This window comes from Hyaena hyaena, unplaced genomic scaffold (assembly GCF_003009895.1).
Source record: "Hyaena hyaena isolate Hyena2069 unplaced genomic scaffold, ASM300989v1 scaffold_201, whole genome shotgun sequence".
In the NCBI taxonomy this organism is placed as follows: Eukaryota; Metazoa; Chordata; class Mammalia; order Carnivora; family Hyaenidae; genus Hyaena; species Hyaena hyaena.
Genome location: NW_024080833.1, coordinates 983,824 through 1,000,430, shown reverse-complemented (window position 1 = coordinate 1,000,430; position 16,607 = coordinate 983,824). Strand labels below are relative to the sequence as shown.

Sequence of the window (16,607 nt, the reverse complement as noted above, 5' to 3'; positions counted from 1 at the left end):
AAGGTGCCCCAAATCAATTAGTGACATCAGAGATCACTGACCACAGATCACCATAACAAATATCATAATCATGAATAGGTCTGAAATACTGTAAGAATTACCAAAATGTGACACAGACATGAAGTAAGTAAACACTGCTGGGAAAATAGTGCCAACAGACTAGCTCCACACAGGGTTGCCACAAATCTTCAGTGGGTAAAAAACACAATATATGCAAAGCACAACAAACTAAAGCACAATAAAAGAAGGTATGTTTGTAACAGAAATCATGGCCCTATGATGACACTCCTCCCTATTCCTAGTACCCATATACCTATCTGAACCTAGAAGTGCAGAAGAGACTGGGGGAAGAAAACGAAGTAAAACAGAAAAAAGTCATTAAGCCCTTATTGTTAAAGTAAGGGATAATGAAATGCTTGCCGTCAAAACAATCCCAAGCATAATCCTTAGATGTTACATCTAACATCAAATCATTTTCTTCAATAGTGATACTATCTTTGTAATATGGAAATATCTGATTTTCCACAGTGCAGTCAACCAAAATTCTTTTAATATTTTACCAATTTAAACTATTTCCTTACTCCTTTTTTCCCCCTTCTTTAAAAAAAAAAAAAACAGGCAAAGGTGCCAATTAATGATCAAAACAATCATCACATGATCATAAATGTATTTTTCTATTTCAATGATTCAAATTACTACTTAACACTTAACATTAAATATTGAAAGGGATTTAGCAATCTGAAATGCAATATTAACTGTTAAACATATGTAACAAAAAAAGAAAAACGGAACTCCAAACTAAGTACTTAACTCAGAAGTGCGTTTAAAAACCAGTACAGTTAGAATTCAGTGGAACATGAACAGAAGCCGGGGAATGTTCTAGCTCAGTTTTCCTGATAACTTATAATTGATCAAAATCTTTAAGAATATTTCCAAGAATGCTATTACTTTTTTTTTTTTTTAATCTTTACTTGCTCTGACAAACTTTGGACTGATTCTGTCCCTACTTTGCAAACACTCCAAAATATTTTATTTTCCCATAATTTGAGACGCTGTCAATTAGAGAGTGGAAAACCTGATTTTATAGCTCAGCTTTAGCCTCTTATTACAAATTGTACACAAGTGTTAACAGTTACATAATTGACTCTGGCTTCTATTCCCATAGAAGATGAAAATGAGTGACCAAAAATAAGATACACTGATAAAAGAATGCCTAATATAAAACACTCCATTATTTGGTGATCTGGTATCAGACTTCAGAGAAGCAAGAATAAAGTGACAGCTCGGCAGTTAAGCTGTTAGAAAGTGTTTATTGGTTTTAGCTTAGGCCTGCCGGTTGTAGCACTAGTTGCTAATACTTGTTATATGTCAGGTAAAATGCTTTAGAAGAATCCAAAGAAATATATGAATAAAATCTTAATGGTTTTTATAATTACATGTATATAGTTAAAATACCAAGTAAATTATATCTGGTAAAAATTACTATTATAAATACTAGTAACATTCCATAGTTGGTAGGGAAGGGTCAAACATGAGTTCTAATATTGTGAGGAAAATAGTATTTTAACAGAATTTAGGAATTGAGGTTTTTCACTAATACCGAGTTCCAAGAAGATAAGGACTTGTTAAAACAATTCTCCTTCATATAAATATAGGAGAGATAATTCTTTTGGTGAACTGTGTATGTTGTTGACAAGAAATGTTATCAAATGCACCATACAGAATGTATTAAAAGTATTTCTGGATTTAAAGAAAAGTAATAAAGAACAGAAATACAATGGGACTAATAATAATTAGAGCTATACTTTCAGGATCACATTAAAACAGACTTACAACCAAATAAGTCTCGAAAGACATTTTGGTCTATAATGGTTTCTAAAAGTAATCTTAAAGTCAACTGCATTGAACTATGTCAAAACACTATCTGCTGGTACCTGTATTTTTTAAAGAATTGTCTTAGGTAAACTAAGGATTCCTGATAATTGTTAAATTCATTCATGTTAGGCACACCTGAAGTTTGTGTTTATGTTACATATTACATGTCATTTTAATCATTTATTCTGGCATGTATACGTTCATGTGATTTAGTATCTTTCAAATCAGCCCATAAAGAAGTTTTCATTATCAGACATCATCAGATGAACCACAGCCTATTTAATGAGTAGCATCCTCACCAGACTGATGGTGTGTATGGCGTCCAGATGCTTCAACAGCCTGCCTTTGTTCGTTATCTGGAGAAGACAGCAAAGAAGTAGAACGAGGGCTTTCTGCAGAAGATGATGTCGAATGAGCCTGAGCTGACGCTGCAGAGGATGTTGAAGGCTGAAGAACTTGTTCGGCTGAAGGATCTACCTCCATTGCAGTCTCACCCACTTCCAAATCAGAACGTGATGGGGCGGCAGGAAGAGGAGAAGCATCTGACTGGCTCGTTCCACCTTCAAAGAACACATGTTAATTCAAATTCAAATACTAACTGCCTTCCAAGAACAACTACTCTAAAGAGATACGTCCAAGAAATACATGTGTACTGGGAGCCTGGGGGGCTCAGTCGACTGAGCATCGGACTTCACCTCAGGTCATGATCTCACCATTTGTGGGTTCAGGCCCTACCTGGGGCTCTGTGCTGACAGCTCAGAACCTGGAGCCTGCTTTGGATTTTGTGTCTCCCTCTCTCTCTGTCCCTTCCCCGCTCGTGCGTGCACACCCGGTACACTCATGCTCTCTCTCTCTCTCAAAAATAAACAAACATTTTAAAAATTAAAAATAAAAGAAATATATGTGCATGTACATACACACAGAAATATATAATTTCAGGATATCAAAAGCACCGGTGGTCGTCTGACCCATTTGACCGGACAGGCTGATCAAGAGGGGTAAACATCTATCTACAGAACATTTTTGTTAAAATAATCCATGTTTCAAGCTCAATATAGTACCTTCATTTATACAAAGCTAAATAATAACTTGTGAAATACCTATAAATAACATCTAGTCTCTTTAATTTGAAGATGATGATTCTAATTTAATGACAGTAAATAGGAGAATGGATTTTATTAGTATGTTTCCATTCTACAACATAATGTATTTGGTAAGTATTTAAGAAAATTTATTGGGAAAAGTAAAGTTACAAATAGGTCAAAATGAGGTTAAGTTCCTGATTCCTACATCATTAGCAGTAATGTTTAAACCATTAAACTAACGATGCAGTCATGATTTAAAACAACTCGAGTGTCGACTATGTGCTATGCCAGGGTTTGTGCTATCTGCAAAGCAATAATTAGGAATAATCAATAAACATAACAATTTTCCCCAAGTCTAGATGTTATTAAAAGATAGAATGGACTAATCAAGTTCATATCTTGCAAGATGCAACTATCACATAATATGAAGACTTTTCTTTTAATCACCATGATTTAAATATTTCTTCTTTTAAATTTAAGCACAAATACAGTAACTCTTAAGCAAATCCACAGCTTAAGGAATTTTTAAAAAGTTAATTGAGGGGCGCCTGGGTGGCTCAGTCAGTTAAGCGTCTGACTTTGGCTCAGGTCATGATCTCACGGTTCATGGGTTCGAGCCCCACATCGGGCTCTGTGCTGACAGCTCAGAGCCTGGAGCCTGCTTCAGATTCTGTGTCTCCCTCTCTTTCTAACCCTTCCCTGCTCACGCTCTCTCTCATTCTCTCTATCTCTCAGAAATCAATTTTTTTAAAAAAAGTTAACTGATACGCAGAAGTTAACAAGAACCATTTATAGATAAAATTCAACATAATTTTTTATTTTGGTGTTTTAAAAAATTAGAGGAGTTAACTTTTATACTCATTTTTGACAGAGAGAAGTAACTTGCCAATGACCCCATGCTAGAAAGCAGTGAACCAAAATATGAAAACAGGTCAGCTAACACCAGAAAGAGCAATTAACTACCAATGCCTAAGGAATCAAAAGAACTATTTCCATTACATAAACCTTCTTTATCTACAGAGTTTTATATATTTCCATTTTTAGAATGCATACAAAAAGGACTTCAAAGGGGAATATCACGCTTTCTTACTTTTTTTTGAGAAAAGCAAAAAATAAGAGCTAGGTCTACACTGTGAAGGGACAGGTCATACTCCACACCCTTGGTCCTCTACTGCTTCACACAACACACCTAGGAACCTTGTGGTTATTACAGACAGAAAATGGTATCAAATGATGATATAAATAATACAGACATCAAGGGGCGCCTGGGTGGCTCAGTCAGTTAAGTGTCTGGCTCTTGATTTTGACTCAGGTTATGATCCTACTGTTTGTGAGTTTGAGCCTCACGTCAGGCACTGCACTGACAGTGTGGAACCTGCTTGCGACTTTCTCTCTCTGCACACCCCCCTTAAAAATAAACATTAAAAAAAAATCCAAATATCGGGGTATCTGGGTGACTCAGCCGGTTAAGAGTCCAACTTTAGCTAAGGTCACGACCTCAGAGTTTGTGGGTTCGAGCCCAACATCAGGCTCTGTGCCGAGCTCAGAGCCTGGAGCCTGCTTTGGATTCTTGTCTCCCTCTCTCTCTGCCCCTCCCCAACTCATGCTCTGGCTCTCTCTGTGTCTCTCAAAAATAACATTAAAAATAATTTGTAAAAAATTATCAATAAAACAGCGTTTGCCAGCTTTCGGCTGACTTGAATCAGGAAGAAAGATTACCTGTGGGTCTAGACCTCCCCCGTCCTCGGCTGCTCTGTGCAGCTTCACTCGCTTCTTCAAACCACCTGGACAACATGTCAGACATTCTCTGCATCAACGACACGTTGGGACTCTGCTCACCTGTCACAGAATAGGGCTAGTCAGTGAGCTCAGGAGCAAGGCAGGGTCTTTCATTAATGCAAAATCTAGATTTTGAAGGCCTTTAAAATGAAAGCAATGTTAAAAAAGAATCAAACTGCCTAAATTGAATGGACGTATAAACATCTATTAGAGCTACCATCACACTCTGTAGTGTTTACAGAAGGCACTCTCCATCTGCACTCTGAGCTCCTCAAGAAGAGGATTTACGTTTCTGACGTCTTTGTCTATTCTTAGGTACCATCACATCTCCCATCCTGACCCCAAGCTCCATCTTTAGTTTGGAGAGTGCGCAGCCAGGGAGTGCTCATGGATTGTAAACTGACTGATTAAAAGAAAGGCTCGAGGGGCGCCTGGGTGGCTTAGTCGGTTGGGCGTCCGACTTTTGCTTGGGTCATGATCTCGCGGTTCGTGGTTTCGAGCCCCACGTCGGGCTCTGTGCTGACTGCCAGCTCAGAGCCTGGAGCCTATTTCAGAGTCTGTGTCTCCCTCTCTCTCTGACACTCCCCTGCTCACGATGTCTCTCTCTCTCTCTCTCCTAGAAATAAAAATATTAAAAAATAATAATAAAATAAAAGAAAGGCTCGCCCTCTCACTTATATTTCCTTAAGCTGAATTTATTTTCATCATACCGTAAGCATATTCCATATATTCAAAATTAGTGAAAACCATAAAGTGCTATATTTGTCTCTTCCCTCTCCCTCTTTCCTCCTTCAAATATGAGTTTTCTCTTAAGGAAATTATCAAATTAAATATGATAATTATCAAATTAAAACTGATAATCCTATGTTACAATCATGTAATTTAAAATGCACATCATTTGCTCTTGAATTTTCTGTGAAAATAGAATTTATTTTATATTTTATTGCCTTTATATGGTTTTATAATAAGTACTATTATAAGATGATGCAAAGGATAACATATTGGGGAATAAATATGCTTTTGATCTTAAAAGAATTCAGAAGTCATCAGAATAAGACTTTGGCTACAGACCAATTATTAAAATACTCACAGATTAATTCTATTTTAAAACTGTGCCATTTTAAAGCTCCCAAGGTAAATTCTTATGCTTGTCAAAGGCACTTGATAAAAGGGAAAAAAAGATTTTTATCTGCTATTATAAAACTCTTGGGTTGGAAACTGAGAGTTTTTGTTTCTCTTTACACCTAACAGAAAGGCAAAAATTAAGAAGTTTGATAATACCTAATGTTTTCTATGACAATGGACGCTCATCTTCTGGTAGGAATGTAAAGGAGTGCATTAATTTTGGAGGGTAACTTGATAGCTATCAAAGCACCAATGCACTTATCCAGTGACCCAGTCGCTCATTCATTCCACTTTTAGGAATTTACCCTCAGATACGCTTGCATGTGTGTGTTAAGATATATGTACAAGGACAGTCACTGCAGCATCACTATACTAACAAAACAACAACAACATGGAAAACAAGTTAAAAGATTAATTTTTAAATACCATATTAGAAAAAGCTAACCAAAGTATAGTTACCATCTCGTTCTCGTTCACTCTCAGGCCTTGCTCGGGGTCCAGTATCTGACCAATCACCACGAAGTCTTAAACGCTTCACAGGAGGCTGTCGTAACTAAAAGATGAAGAGAAAACTCATTTGCTCAACTCTTAAAAGCACACTTTAAGTCTAACAGATTCTTTCCATGTCCTTGCTTTCTTTTCTGAGTAGGCAAATGAGACGCTATGTCAAAACATGTAATACAGCTCTTATAAGGGTGGTATCTATGGAGAGTACAGCTTCCACTTCACATCTTTGCCCTAAAGAATCTGAACACAACTTTGAAATCATATGTATGTGACTTCTAATCCCACCCAGCTGACAACAGGGAAGTTACTTAGCCAAACTGAGCCTAAGTTTTCTACTGCGATGATACATGTTGTCTAGGTCAAATACCCACATATCTGACAATAGAAATTGTCACTATTTGATTACTTTGACCGTTTAGTCTCTGGTTACCCCCAGTATCTACTGCAACCCTTCATTACTCACCTCAGGGTCTCTACTCTACCTTGTTTCCCTCATTCTTGGCTAATAACTCTTCCTCCTACTTCAGAGAAAATATAGTCAGTCCTGTAGAAATGACATCAATTTCCTCAGCTGCATTCTACAAATTTATCTATGATCTGCAACTTCCTAATTCCTTCTAACCTTTCTCAGAAGATGTATCATTTATTTTGTTAAAGTTTAATCTCTCCATCTGTGCTTTTATATTCAAACTCCTCAAGCACTTTGCTTCCACAATTACTCCTTCCCACACCTACATCCATTTCCTCTCATTTCTTCCTTATGATATGCTAAAAGGTTTTTCCATTTTTAATAAACAAAACATCTTAATTTTATATTTTTATTCAACTATACTCTTTCCCCATATTTTTTGAAGCTTTACTGTCAAGCTTCTTGAAAAAGTTTATATTTATTCCACTTCTGTCTGCCACTCCTCTCTCAGTTCACGGTCACCTGATGCTCCCATCTTTCCACTGAATTCATTCTCATCAATGTCACCAATGAGTGATTAACTGCTAAGTTCACTGATCAATGATAAAATGATCGATAATCAATTGCCAATTCAAATGGCACATTTCACAATTTATTTTGATGCCTAGGGCACTTGACACTCTTGATTATCCTCTGTAACTTTAATACTTTTAACGTTTTTAATTGAGATATAACACATATGCCGTAATATTCACTCTTTAAAAGTATAAAAGTCATCGGTGCCCAGGCACAGAGCTGTGAAATCACTTGTACCACCACAAATCCAGAGCATTTTCATCACCTCAAGGAGAAATCCTATAGCTCCAAGCAGCCACTCCCGCCTTTGCCATCCCCTGGGCTCCTGGAGACCACAATCTACTTTCTGGCTCTCTAGACAGGCCCTCTCTGGACAGTCCATAAAAATAGAAGCAGAAGTGGCCCTTCCCATCTAGCTTCTTTCACTGAGCAGAGTATTTTCAAAGTTCAGCCATCTTGTACCATATATCAGTATTTCATTTCTTTTTAAGGTTCAATACTATTCCATTATTTGGACATTCCATGTTTTTTCATTCATCACTCTATGAACATTGAGTTGTTTCCACTTTTATGGCTGTTGTGAATAATGCTGCTATGAACATATGTGCAAGTTTTTATGGGGACATATGTTTTCAATTCTCTTCAGTATATATCTAGAAGTACAATTGCTGGGATAATTCTATGTTTAACTTTTGAGGAACTGCCAAACTGTTTTCCAAAGCAGCTGCACCATTTTACATTCCTACCAGCAACATGTAAAAGCTCCAATCCCTCCCCTGCTCACGCTGTCTCTCTCTCTCTCTCTCTCCTAAAAAAAAAAAAATAAAATAAAAGCTCCAATTTCTTCATGTCTTCATCAACACTATTACTGACTTTTTTATTTTAGCCAACCTGGTGAATATGAAGTGGTACCTCACTGTGGTTATGACATATTATGGATACTAGATTCTAAGTCATTAATAAAATATACGATATACACTAGATTCTAAATCATAAATCAAATATGCTATACAAACATGTTCTCCCATTTTGTGGGTCATTCCCTTTACTTTTATTTATTTATTTTTTTAACAAACATTCACTGATCTTTTCCCTGGCAGGCAAATTTTGATAGAAACTTGGTGACAACTTAGCTGTGAATTTTCTGTTTTCTCCTTGAAACCATTCTGAGAAATAAGGAGGTTGGGAAAAAAAAATCTCAACACCCTCAGCAAAGATGACAGAAAAATAAAACCCTCACAAATTCCATAAGTATGTAAATATGGCAAAGAGCAACAGAGAATAGCCAAAATCTACCCAGGACGCCACAAGTGTGACATGAAATAATCAGAAGATTAGAGAACACCTAGTGTGGTAGGCTGTTCGTAGTCCACAATCTTAGACTAAAATCATTTCCAGAAACAGAGGGCCTCACTCTATGTGAACTATATTTAGAATAGAATGGAGCCCTGCTCCACAGTTATGAGAAAGAAACTTTATATGATACAAGCAAAGAACTAGTGTTATAAGCTCAGCAACTATTTCTGGAACAAGATACTCAAGTTAAAAATAGTCCCGAGTTTGACTTTTTGAGATATGCAAAATACCTAGTCAAGATACTGAAAATGGCACAAGCATTAATTCAGTCATTCAAAAAAGATTTTTCTGAGCATCTTTTATAGGTTAGGCACTACTCTAGGTGGTGGAAAAAGATCAATGGATAAACCATACGAAAACCCCAGTCTCACAGAACTTACCGACTACTGAAGTAGATAAACAATACATGATAAAGAAAGTAAAAAATACAAAGAAAGTGCTGAGTGTTATGGGGGAAAAATTAAGTAGACAAAGGAGATAGGCAGTACCAGAGAGTTAAAGGCTGTGATTATCTGGGAAGACCATGTCATGCCTGGTAAACACAAAAGCCATAAGTAAAGCCATGCCTGGGCTGCCTGAATAAGAAAGTAGATATGGTCAGAGAAGAGTACAATAGAAGTACTGAGAGAAGAGTAGCAATAACAAGAACTACATGAGACAAGTTCTTGAAGCCACTGTAGAAACCTTAGTTTTGCTTTAAATGAGATGGAGAGCCACCTGTAATATTGATCAGAAGAGCAGCATAATTTGACTTGGTTTTAAAGGATCACTTTGGTGGCTATGTGGCTAAAGGACTATGGGGGCAGGGGGTCAAAGTGGGGGACTGGTTAAAAGCTACCATAATAATCTAGGAGAGATGGTTGATGCCTTGGAACAGGGCAGTAGGGGAGTCAGAATGGGAAGTAGTACTACAGAATTGGGGTATGTATTTTAGGGACACACCATAGGGATCAGGAGAAAATTAGACACTGGATTCAACAAAATAGTCCAATAATGAGGTGGGGCAAATGGGGAAATGTCAAAAAGATATTCAAGGCAAAGGAAAAGACAAAAAACAATAAAAAGAAAAAAGGGATAAAAAAATTAAGAAAAATGAGTAAAAAAATTGAATAAAACAATGAAAAAAATGAAAGAGAAATTATTAGAGGATATAAAGAAATAAAAAAAAAGCCCCCATAAATTAAGAAAATATCATTGAAATACAAGAAAAAATCATTATGTGAAACTTTTATTCACATTTTAAAACCTTACTTATTCAGTCATTTCTGACATTTCCAATCAAAATGCATTATTCCTTCCTTTGGTCTACTTATATAGAACATAATCTCTTTTTTTTAAAAATTTATTTATTTTGAGAGCGAGTGTGCATGCACACAAGAGCAGGGGAGGAGCAGAGAGAGAGAGACGGAGACAAAGAATCCCAAGCAGTCTCCACACTCACATGGGGCTCCATCCCACGACCCTGGAATCATGACCTGAGCCAAAATCAAGAGTTGGACACTTAGCTGACAGAGCCACCCATGTGTCCCAGAATATAACTCTTATACAGAATTCTATTATTTTAAGTTTTACATGTTCATTTATTTATATCTCTACTTCCACTAACCTGAAAATTCCTGAGTGAGAGGCCATGTCTTTGTCACAGTGATCCCTGATTGTCTAAAGTTTAGTATAGGACCTAGTGCGAGGTAGGCACCCAATGAATATTTAATGAGTTAAGGTGAGTGTGTCTGAAACATTACAGTTCAGGGATTAGCATAAAACACTGGAGAAAAGATGTTGAGCTTAAGAAAGGGACAGACTACTAACCTCTTCCATATACACCTGTGAATCGTTTGGTTTATTATAATAAGCATGATTTATTTTTGTAATTTTAATCTATTTTCAAAATTATTTTTCCTAATTCAACAAGGAAGAGTGAGAAAACCACATTAAGACAATACCCCATTGTTCATGACGCGGCTTCATTCACCCTGATTGTGTAAACATATCGTGGTGAAGTATTCTATGGAATAAAAGCTGCCTCGTCTGCTGCAAATGTTTCTGCATTTCAGCGTTCATTATGGAATAGTCACAAAGTCAGAATGTAATTCACTAAAACACATGTCAAGAGAAAATTACCCGCAGCAACAAAATAAAAGATCTCATGTTTTCAATCAGACCAATAAACTCAAAAACAGGTTTCATTAGCCATCATACCCCTTCCTTTGCCAATTTCTTAATTCATTTAAATACACTGACACATTTAAAATCCCAAAACATATTTATAAAGTTACCTCAATTTTTTCCAAATTTTATAGCCCTCTAAACCTGCAATCCTAAATACTGGATTTAGTTTTGCATCTCACAAGAATTACAAAATTGTTTTCTTTAATACCTCTAAAATATGTTCACTAATAGGAGTTAGTCCAATACAAAAAGTCACTGATAACGAGTTAATTTCAAAAACACTTACAGGCCAAGTGATTAACCACAGGACATTAAAAAAAAAAAAAAAAGCCAAAGTGAAAAATATGTTGGGGAAAGAACTTTAATAGGTCAAAACAGACATTTTTCTACTGCTGTACACTACCAAGACATACTATTTCTGGTTTTTGCCTTTTACAAATGAGATGGTTTGCTGTCTTACTTTTTTAAAGGTTTTATTTTTAAAAAACCTCTACGTCGAATGTGGGACTTGAACTTACAACCCCAGATCAAGAGTCACATGCTTTAATGACAGAGTCAACCAGGCACTCTAATGGTTCACTACTGTAGAGTCATTTTAGTGGCAACAATTCTTTCACTTAGTTTTCAATATAGAACATCATATATGTATAGATATATATATAACAGACAGAAAATGTGATATATAAACTTCAATAAGACTAAATGTTTTTGTTCACCAACAGGAATTAACCAATCACCATTCACTATTCACACGTGGACACCAATCCTGTCCTCTCCGGATCGTGTGTGTGTGTGTGTGTGTGTGTGTGTGTGTGTGTACTTTAGCATACCTTTTGCTCATTCACTGAGATGTATTCTGTAAAACGCACCCAGGGATGTACGCCACTTGTCCACAATTGTGAAAGAGAAGCGCAATCAGGAGAGAAGACTGCTGTCCACATTTGAGTAGAAAACGTAACCGATAAAATCCGTACTGCTGTATGAACATAAACACTTAGTCTCTTGGGAATTTATTCCTCCCATTTTTCATTATTTTAATTGCTTTTCCCACGACTCTTAGAACTGTTGATGTCTCTCGCTTGCTGTGGTGTATCCACAAAGGCAAAGAAAGAAACATTTTGCTATTACATATTTTCTCTCTAAAAATATTTCACAATACTTTTTTCTAATTATTAGCGCCTGTTCTTTCAGGTATATTCCAAGTCCTTTTTCAAAACTTTGACTATAAACGTCTTGAGAATCAATTCTATGTTTTGAAGCCCTTCAGGCCCCAGGAGTCACTGGGGCAATGTTTTCTGAACTGAATAAAGAACCTGGTTTTGGGTCAACTTACCTCTTCTCTTCTTTCTTCTGCAGAAGGAGTTTTCAGCTCTCGTGCCGTGTCATCTTTCGGGTCGAAAAGATAGATATAATCTGAGGAGTAACTAACGAGAACCTCCTGGCCGTCCTCGCTGTAGCACAGAGACGTGACCCTGCAGGACTTGTTGTTAAGATGGGAAGGGATAAAACGGGCAGCCATCCCGGTCGTTCCTCGGCCCGCATAATTCCCTAAATGAGAAAACAGGAAGTTGTATATATATTTTAAGAAAAACATTTTTAAAACTCTTAATCTGAATTGTGAGGTACACGATTTATAGCAATATAAAATCCAAACTATCATATTCTATTTCTAGAAGAGATTCTTGTCTCAAAAGTCTGATTTTATAACAAAGTAATAAAAGAATATAGTATAAAGTCTACATATCTTAAAAAAAATTTCCCAAGTTGCTGGAATTCCAGATTACATAAAGTGTTTAACTGGAAATATGAGTTATTTAATCAGTCAAAAGGATTTATGATTTAGGTATATACCTGGGTACATCAGTCGGTTAAGAGTCTGACTGGGGCGCCTGGGTGGCTCAGTCTGTTAAGTGTCCGACTTCAGCTCAGGTCATGATCACACAGTTCATGCGTTAAAGTCCCGCATCGGGCTCTGTGCTGACAGCTCAGAGCCTGGAGCCTGTCTTCGGATTCTGTGTCTCCCTCTCTCTCTACCCCTCCCCTGTTCATGCGGTCTCTATCTCTTCTCTCAACAAAAAAATAAATAAAACATTAAAAAAAATTTTTTTTCAAGAGTCTGACTTAACTTCAGCTCAGGTAATGATCTCACAGTTCATGAGTCTGAGTCCCAAGTTGGTCTCTGTGCTAATGGCATAGAGCCTGCTTGGGATTCTCTCTCTCTCCCCCCCTCCCCCATTTGTACTTTCATTCTTTCTCAAAAATAAACATTTAAAAAGATGGCAAATAAAAATTTTTATAAATTTACGTTCACTTTCTTTCTTCCTTTCCTTCCTTCCCTCCCTTCCTTCTCTCCCCTTCCAATCCCTTCCTTTCTCTGCCCTTCCCTTCCCCCCTTTTTCCCTTCCCTTCCCTTTACTCTCTCTCTTTCTTTCTCTCTCTTTCTTTTCTTTCTTTCTTTTCTTTTTTTCAGTAATCTCTACATCCAACATAGGGCTTGAACTCACGATACCGAGACCAAGAGTTACATACTCTTCCGACTAAGTCAGCCAGGCTCCTCTATGTCTTTAAAAGATTTTTGATTGTCATGAAATTTTCCTCCTATAAGATAGCAATGGGGATACTATTCCAACTTTAATTAACTTTAGTTGTCATCACCATGGATAATAGAGAGAGGTCCAACTGGCATTTTGTGCCTTGGACGTGTGGGAAGGCTTAATTGTAAGAATCCAGTAAAACTGTATGCTACAGCACAAGGAGAGCTTGTCCTGCCTAAACTGTCAACTGTGTCCCATCTGTCAAGAAATAGTAATTTAGCCTACAATTTCATATTATATTACTACTATTCCCCCTAAAAGCGCAAATACGAATAGATAAGACTTTTCAATCACAGTTCCAAAACCAAACAAAACCCCACCTAGTCTTCCCATTTCCATAATCTATGTTCATTTTTACTGGACATAAATTGACACTGAGCTTGACATTGTTCGCTTCTGGCCAAGTCCACTTTTATTTTTAGCAATACAAAATAGGTGAATATACGTAAATGTATACACGTTTGTATATTTGGTGAGTATGTGGGTATATAATCCTGGCCTTCCCTTACTGAAAAATGCTAATGAAAGATGGCTTTAAATTAGGCATTTCAGAAGTGGTTTGATCCCAGAGTGGATGAGGAGCAAATGAGGAGTTTAAAATGGATCAACATCAGTGCTACAGCATCACCAATAGTACTTTAGGCATAAACATGTTACACAAAACCAAGTCACTGTGCTTTTCTAACTCTTCTGTCTACTGCAAAGAACTTGGAAAGCCAAGTGTTGGGGCACCTGGGTGGCTCAGTTGAGCGTCCAACTCGATTTTGGCTCAGGTCATGGTATCAGGGTCATGGGACTGAGCCCTGCGTTAGGCTCCACACTGAGCATGGAGCTTGCTTGGGATCCTCTCTCTTTCTCTCTCTCTCCCTCTGCCTATCTCCCCCATTTGCTCTTTCTCACTCTCTCTAAATTAAAATTAAAAAAAAAGAAAAATTTAAAAAGGAAAGCCAAGTGTTGTGGGCTATTAGGGTCCCCTAAAATTCATGTCCACCTAGAACCTCAGAATGGTTCTGGAATATTTGGAAATAAGGTCTTTGCAGATAATTAGTAAGCTGAGGTCATAACTGGATTCGAGTGGACCCTAGATCCAATATGACTGGTGTCCTCGTTAAGAAGAGGAAAATGTGGATTCAGACACACACGGGAGAATGGCATGTAAACACGGAAGCAGAGACTGACATTAAACATTTAAAAGCCAAGATTGCTAGCAATCACCAGAAGCTAGAAGTATGCAACAGATCCTCCCAGAGAGCCTCCAGCAGAAAACCCTGTGAAACCTTGATTTTTAGACATCTAGCCCCCTGAAATGTGAGGACCAGTTTCCGTTATCTTAAGTCACCCGCTTTGTGGTCATTTGTTATGACAGCCGTAAGAAACTAATATATCAAGTGCTGCAACTTTTTAGAGGGATAAACTACAAAAACATCACACTGATAGGGTCATAAAAACTTGGTAAAATGCTGTTTTTATATTAATCCATAATATTTAAATACACTGTATTTAAATTTTATGACAAACTAGTGACCTTTTAAAACTGCAAACATGTCACACAGATTTATCTTTGAACTGACAGAATCATATCTCCACATCCAGCTTTTTTTTTTTTTTTCCACATCCAGCTTTTTACCTGTGGCTCTCGTGCCTAGCATTCGCCGATCATAGATTCGTACTGAGCTGTCTGAACAGCCGACAGCAAGATAATAAGGTGTTGGTGGGCAAATGGCGACTGATGTGGCGGCGCGTCGGCAGTTAATTAAAATGTCCTACGAAAGATAAAACGACACCAGCGTCACAGAGCCTGCCACACAGAGGATGCTCTCAACGTTCAGAACATTTGAACACTAAACACACTGTCCTTTTAACTAGAAGAAAACAACCTTTCTTAGAAATCCCAAGCTAGTATGATAATGAGAAGAAAAAAACCAACATAGTAGTTTTCTTTTAGTTTATTTTTCAGATTTCTGTTAGTGTTTCTAACACATTCGGCTTATGTGAGATCAAAGTAAATATATGCAGCCAGTATTACTCCTCAGCAGCTTATCACTCTAAGGAAAATTCCTTTTATTATTTTTTTCACAGTTTGCTACATAATTCCAAAATTGACCTCTAGTACAACATTGTAAATTTTCCTCATAAACCAATCAAAATAAATAAAACATATGGAAATACAAGGTGGAAAAAACAAATATTTGAGTAATGAAAGTTACATTCTGAAAAGGAAAAATTAAAAGTTACTCCTGAATACAAGACTAAACCACTGAGTAATTATTATGCTACATCAACAAAACTTAATAAAATTAAATCCATCCATAATCTTATAATCCAGAGATAACTTATTGACCAATTTTAATTATAATCTTCATTTTTTTTGCCATTTGTACAAAAATCGGATCCTTACATCTTTGCAATCTTCTTTTGTGCAGCTGGTTTTGATGCGCGTGTCAAACCACCGGACAGTCCCTTCCTCACCGCACGAGAGGAAAGTGTGCGGGTCACTGGGCACAGTCATAATCTGAAGGTGAAAACAGAGAATGCTACTGACCATTTAATACAGATGGCTTTGAAAGACATCACTACCACTTCATAAAATAAAATAAAGAATGAAGAATGAACTAAAACTCTCTTATTCACAGACGATTTGACCATCTAAGCAGAAAATCCTATGTAAGCAATTTTTTAAAAATTTATTAGAGTAAATGAATTTAGTAAAGCTGCAGGATACAAGATCAATATATAAAAATCAATGGTATGTCTATATACTAAGCCACAAAATCATCAGAAATTGAAAACTTTAAAATAATATTTATGATAACATGAAAAATATAAAATACTTAAGCATATGTAAGACACACGATACTGAAAATTATAAAACATGGCTGAGTAAAATTAAAGTCCTAAGTAAGGGGAGATGTGTTCACGGATTGGAAGATTTTTTTTATTTTAGAGAGACAGAGCACATGACGTGGGGGAGGGGGTAGAGAAAAAAGAGAATCTCAAGCAGGCTCCTCACTCAGCACAGCGCCCAGGGCTCGATTGCACAACCCTGGGATCATGACCTGAGCTGAAATCAAGAGGTGGATGTTCCACCAACTGAGCCACCCAGGAGCCCCTCAACTGCATTTTTTTTTTTTT

The 16,607-nt window shown here is 36.9% G+C and overlaps 1 protein-coding gene across 5 annotated transcripts in view; it reads right to left on the bottom strand.

The window, feature by feature from the left end:
- Positions 1-16,607, bottom strand: part of DCAF6 (DDB1 and CUL4 associated factor 6) — a 141,989-nt gene that overhangs the window by 72,323 nt on the left and 53,059 nt on the right. For all 5 annotated transcript variants that reach the window (XM_039241904.1, XM_039241905.1, XM_039241902.1 and 2 more), the window contains exons 5-10: positions 15,874-15,987; positions 15,103-15,238; positions 12,215-12,429; positions 6,324-6,417; positions 4,680-4,799; positions 2,175-2,435 (exon numbers count right to left, since the gene is read on the bottom strand). In XM_039241904.1, coding sequence (XP_039097835.1) covers positions 2,175-2,435; positions 4,680-4,799; positions 6,324-6,417; positions 12,215-12,429; positions 15,103-15,238; positions 15,874-15,987 — 940 coding nt within the window. The remainder of the gene's footprint in view (positions 1-2,174; positions 2,436-4,679; positions 4,800-6,323; positions 6,418-12,214; positions 12,430-15,102; positions 15,239-15,873; positions 15,988-16,607) is intronic.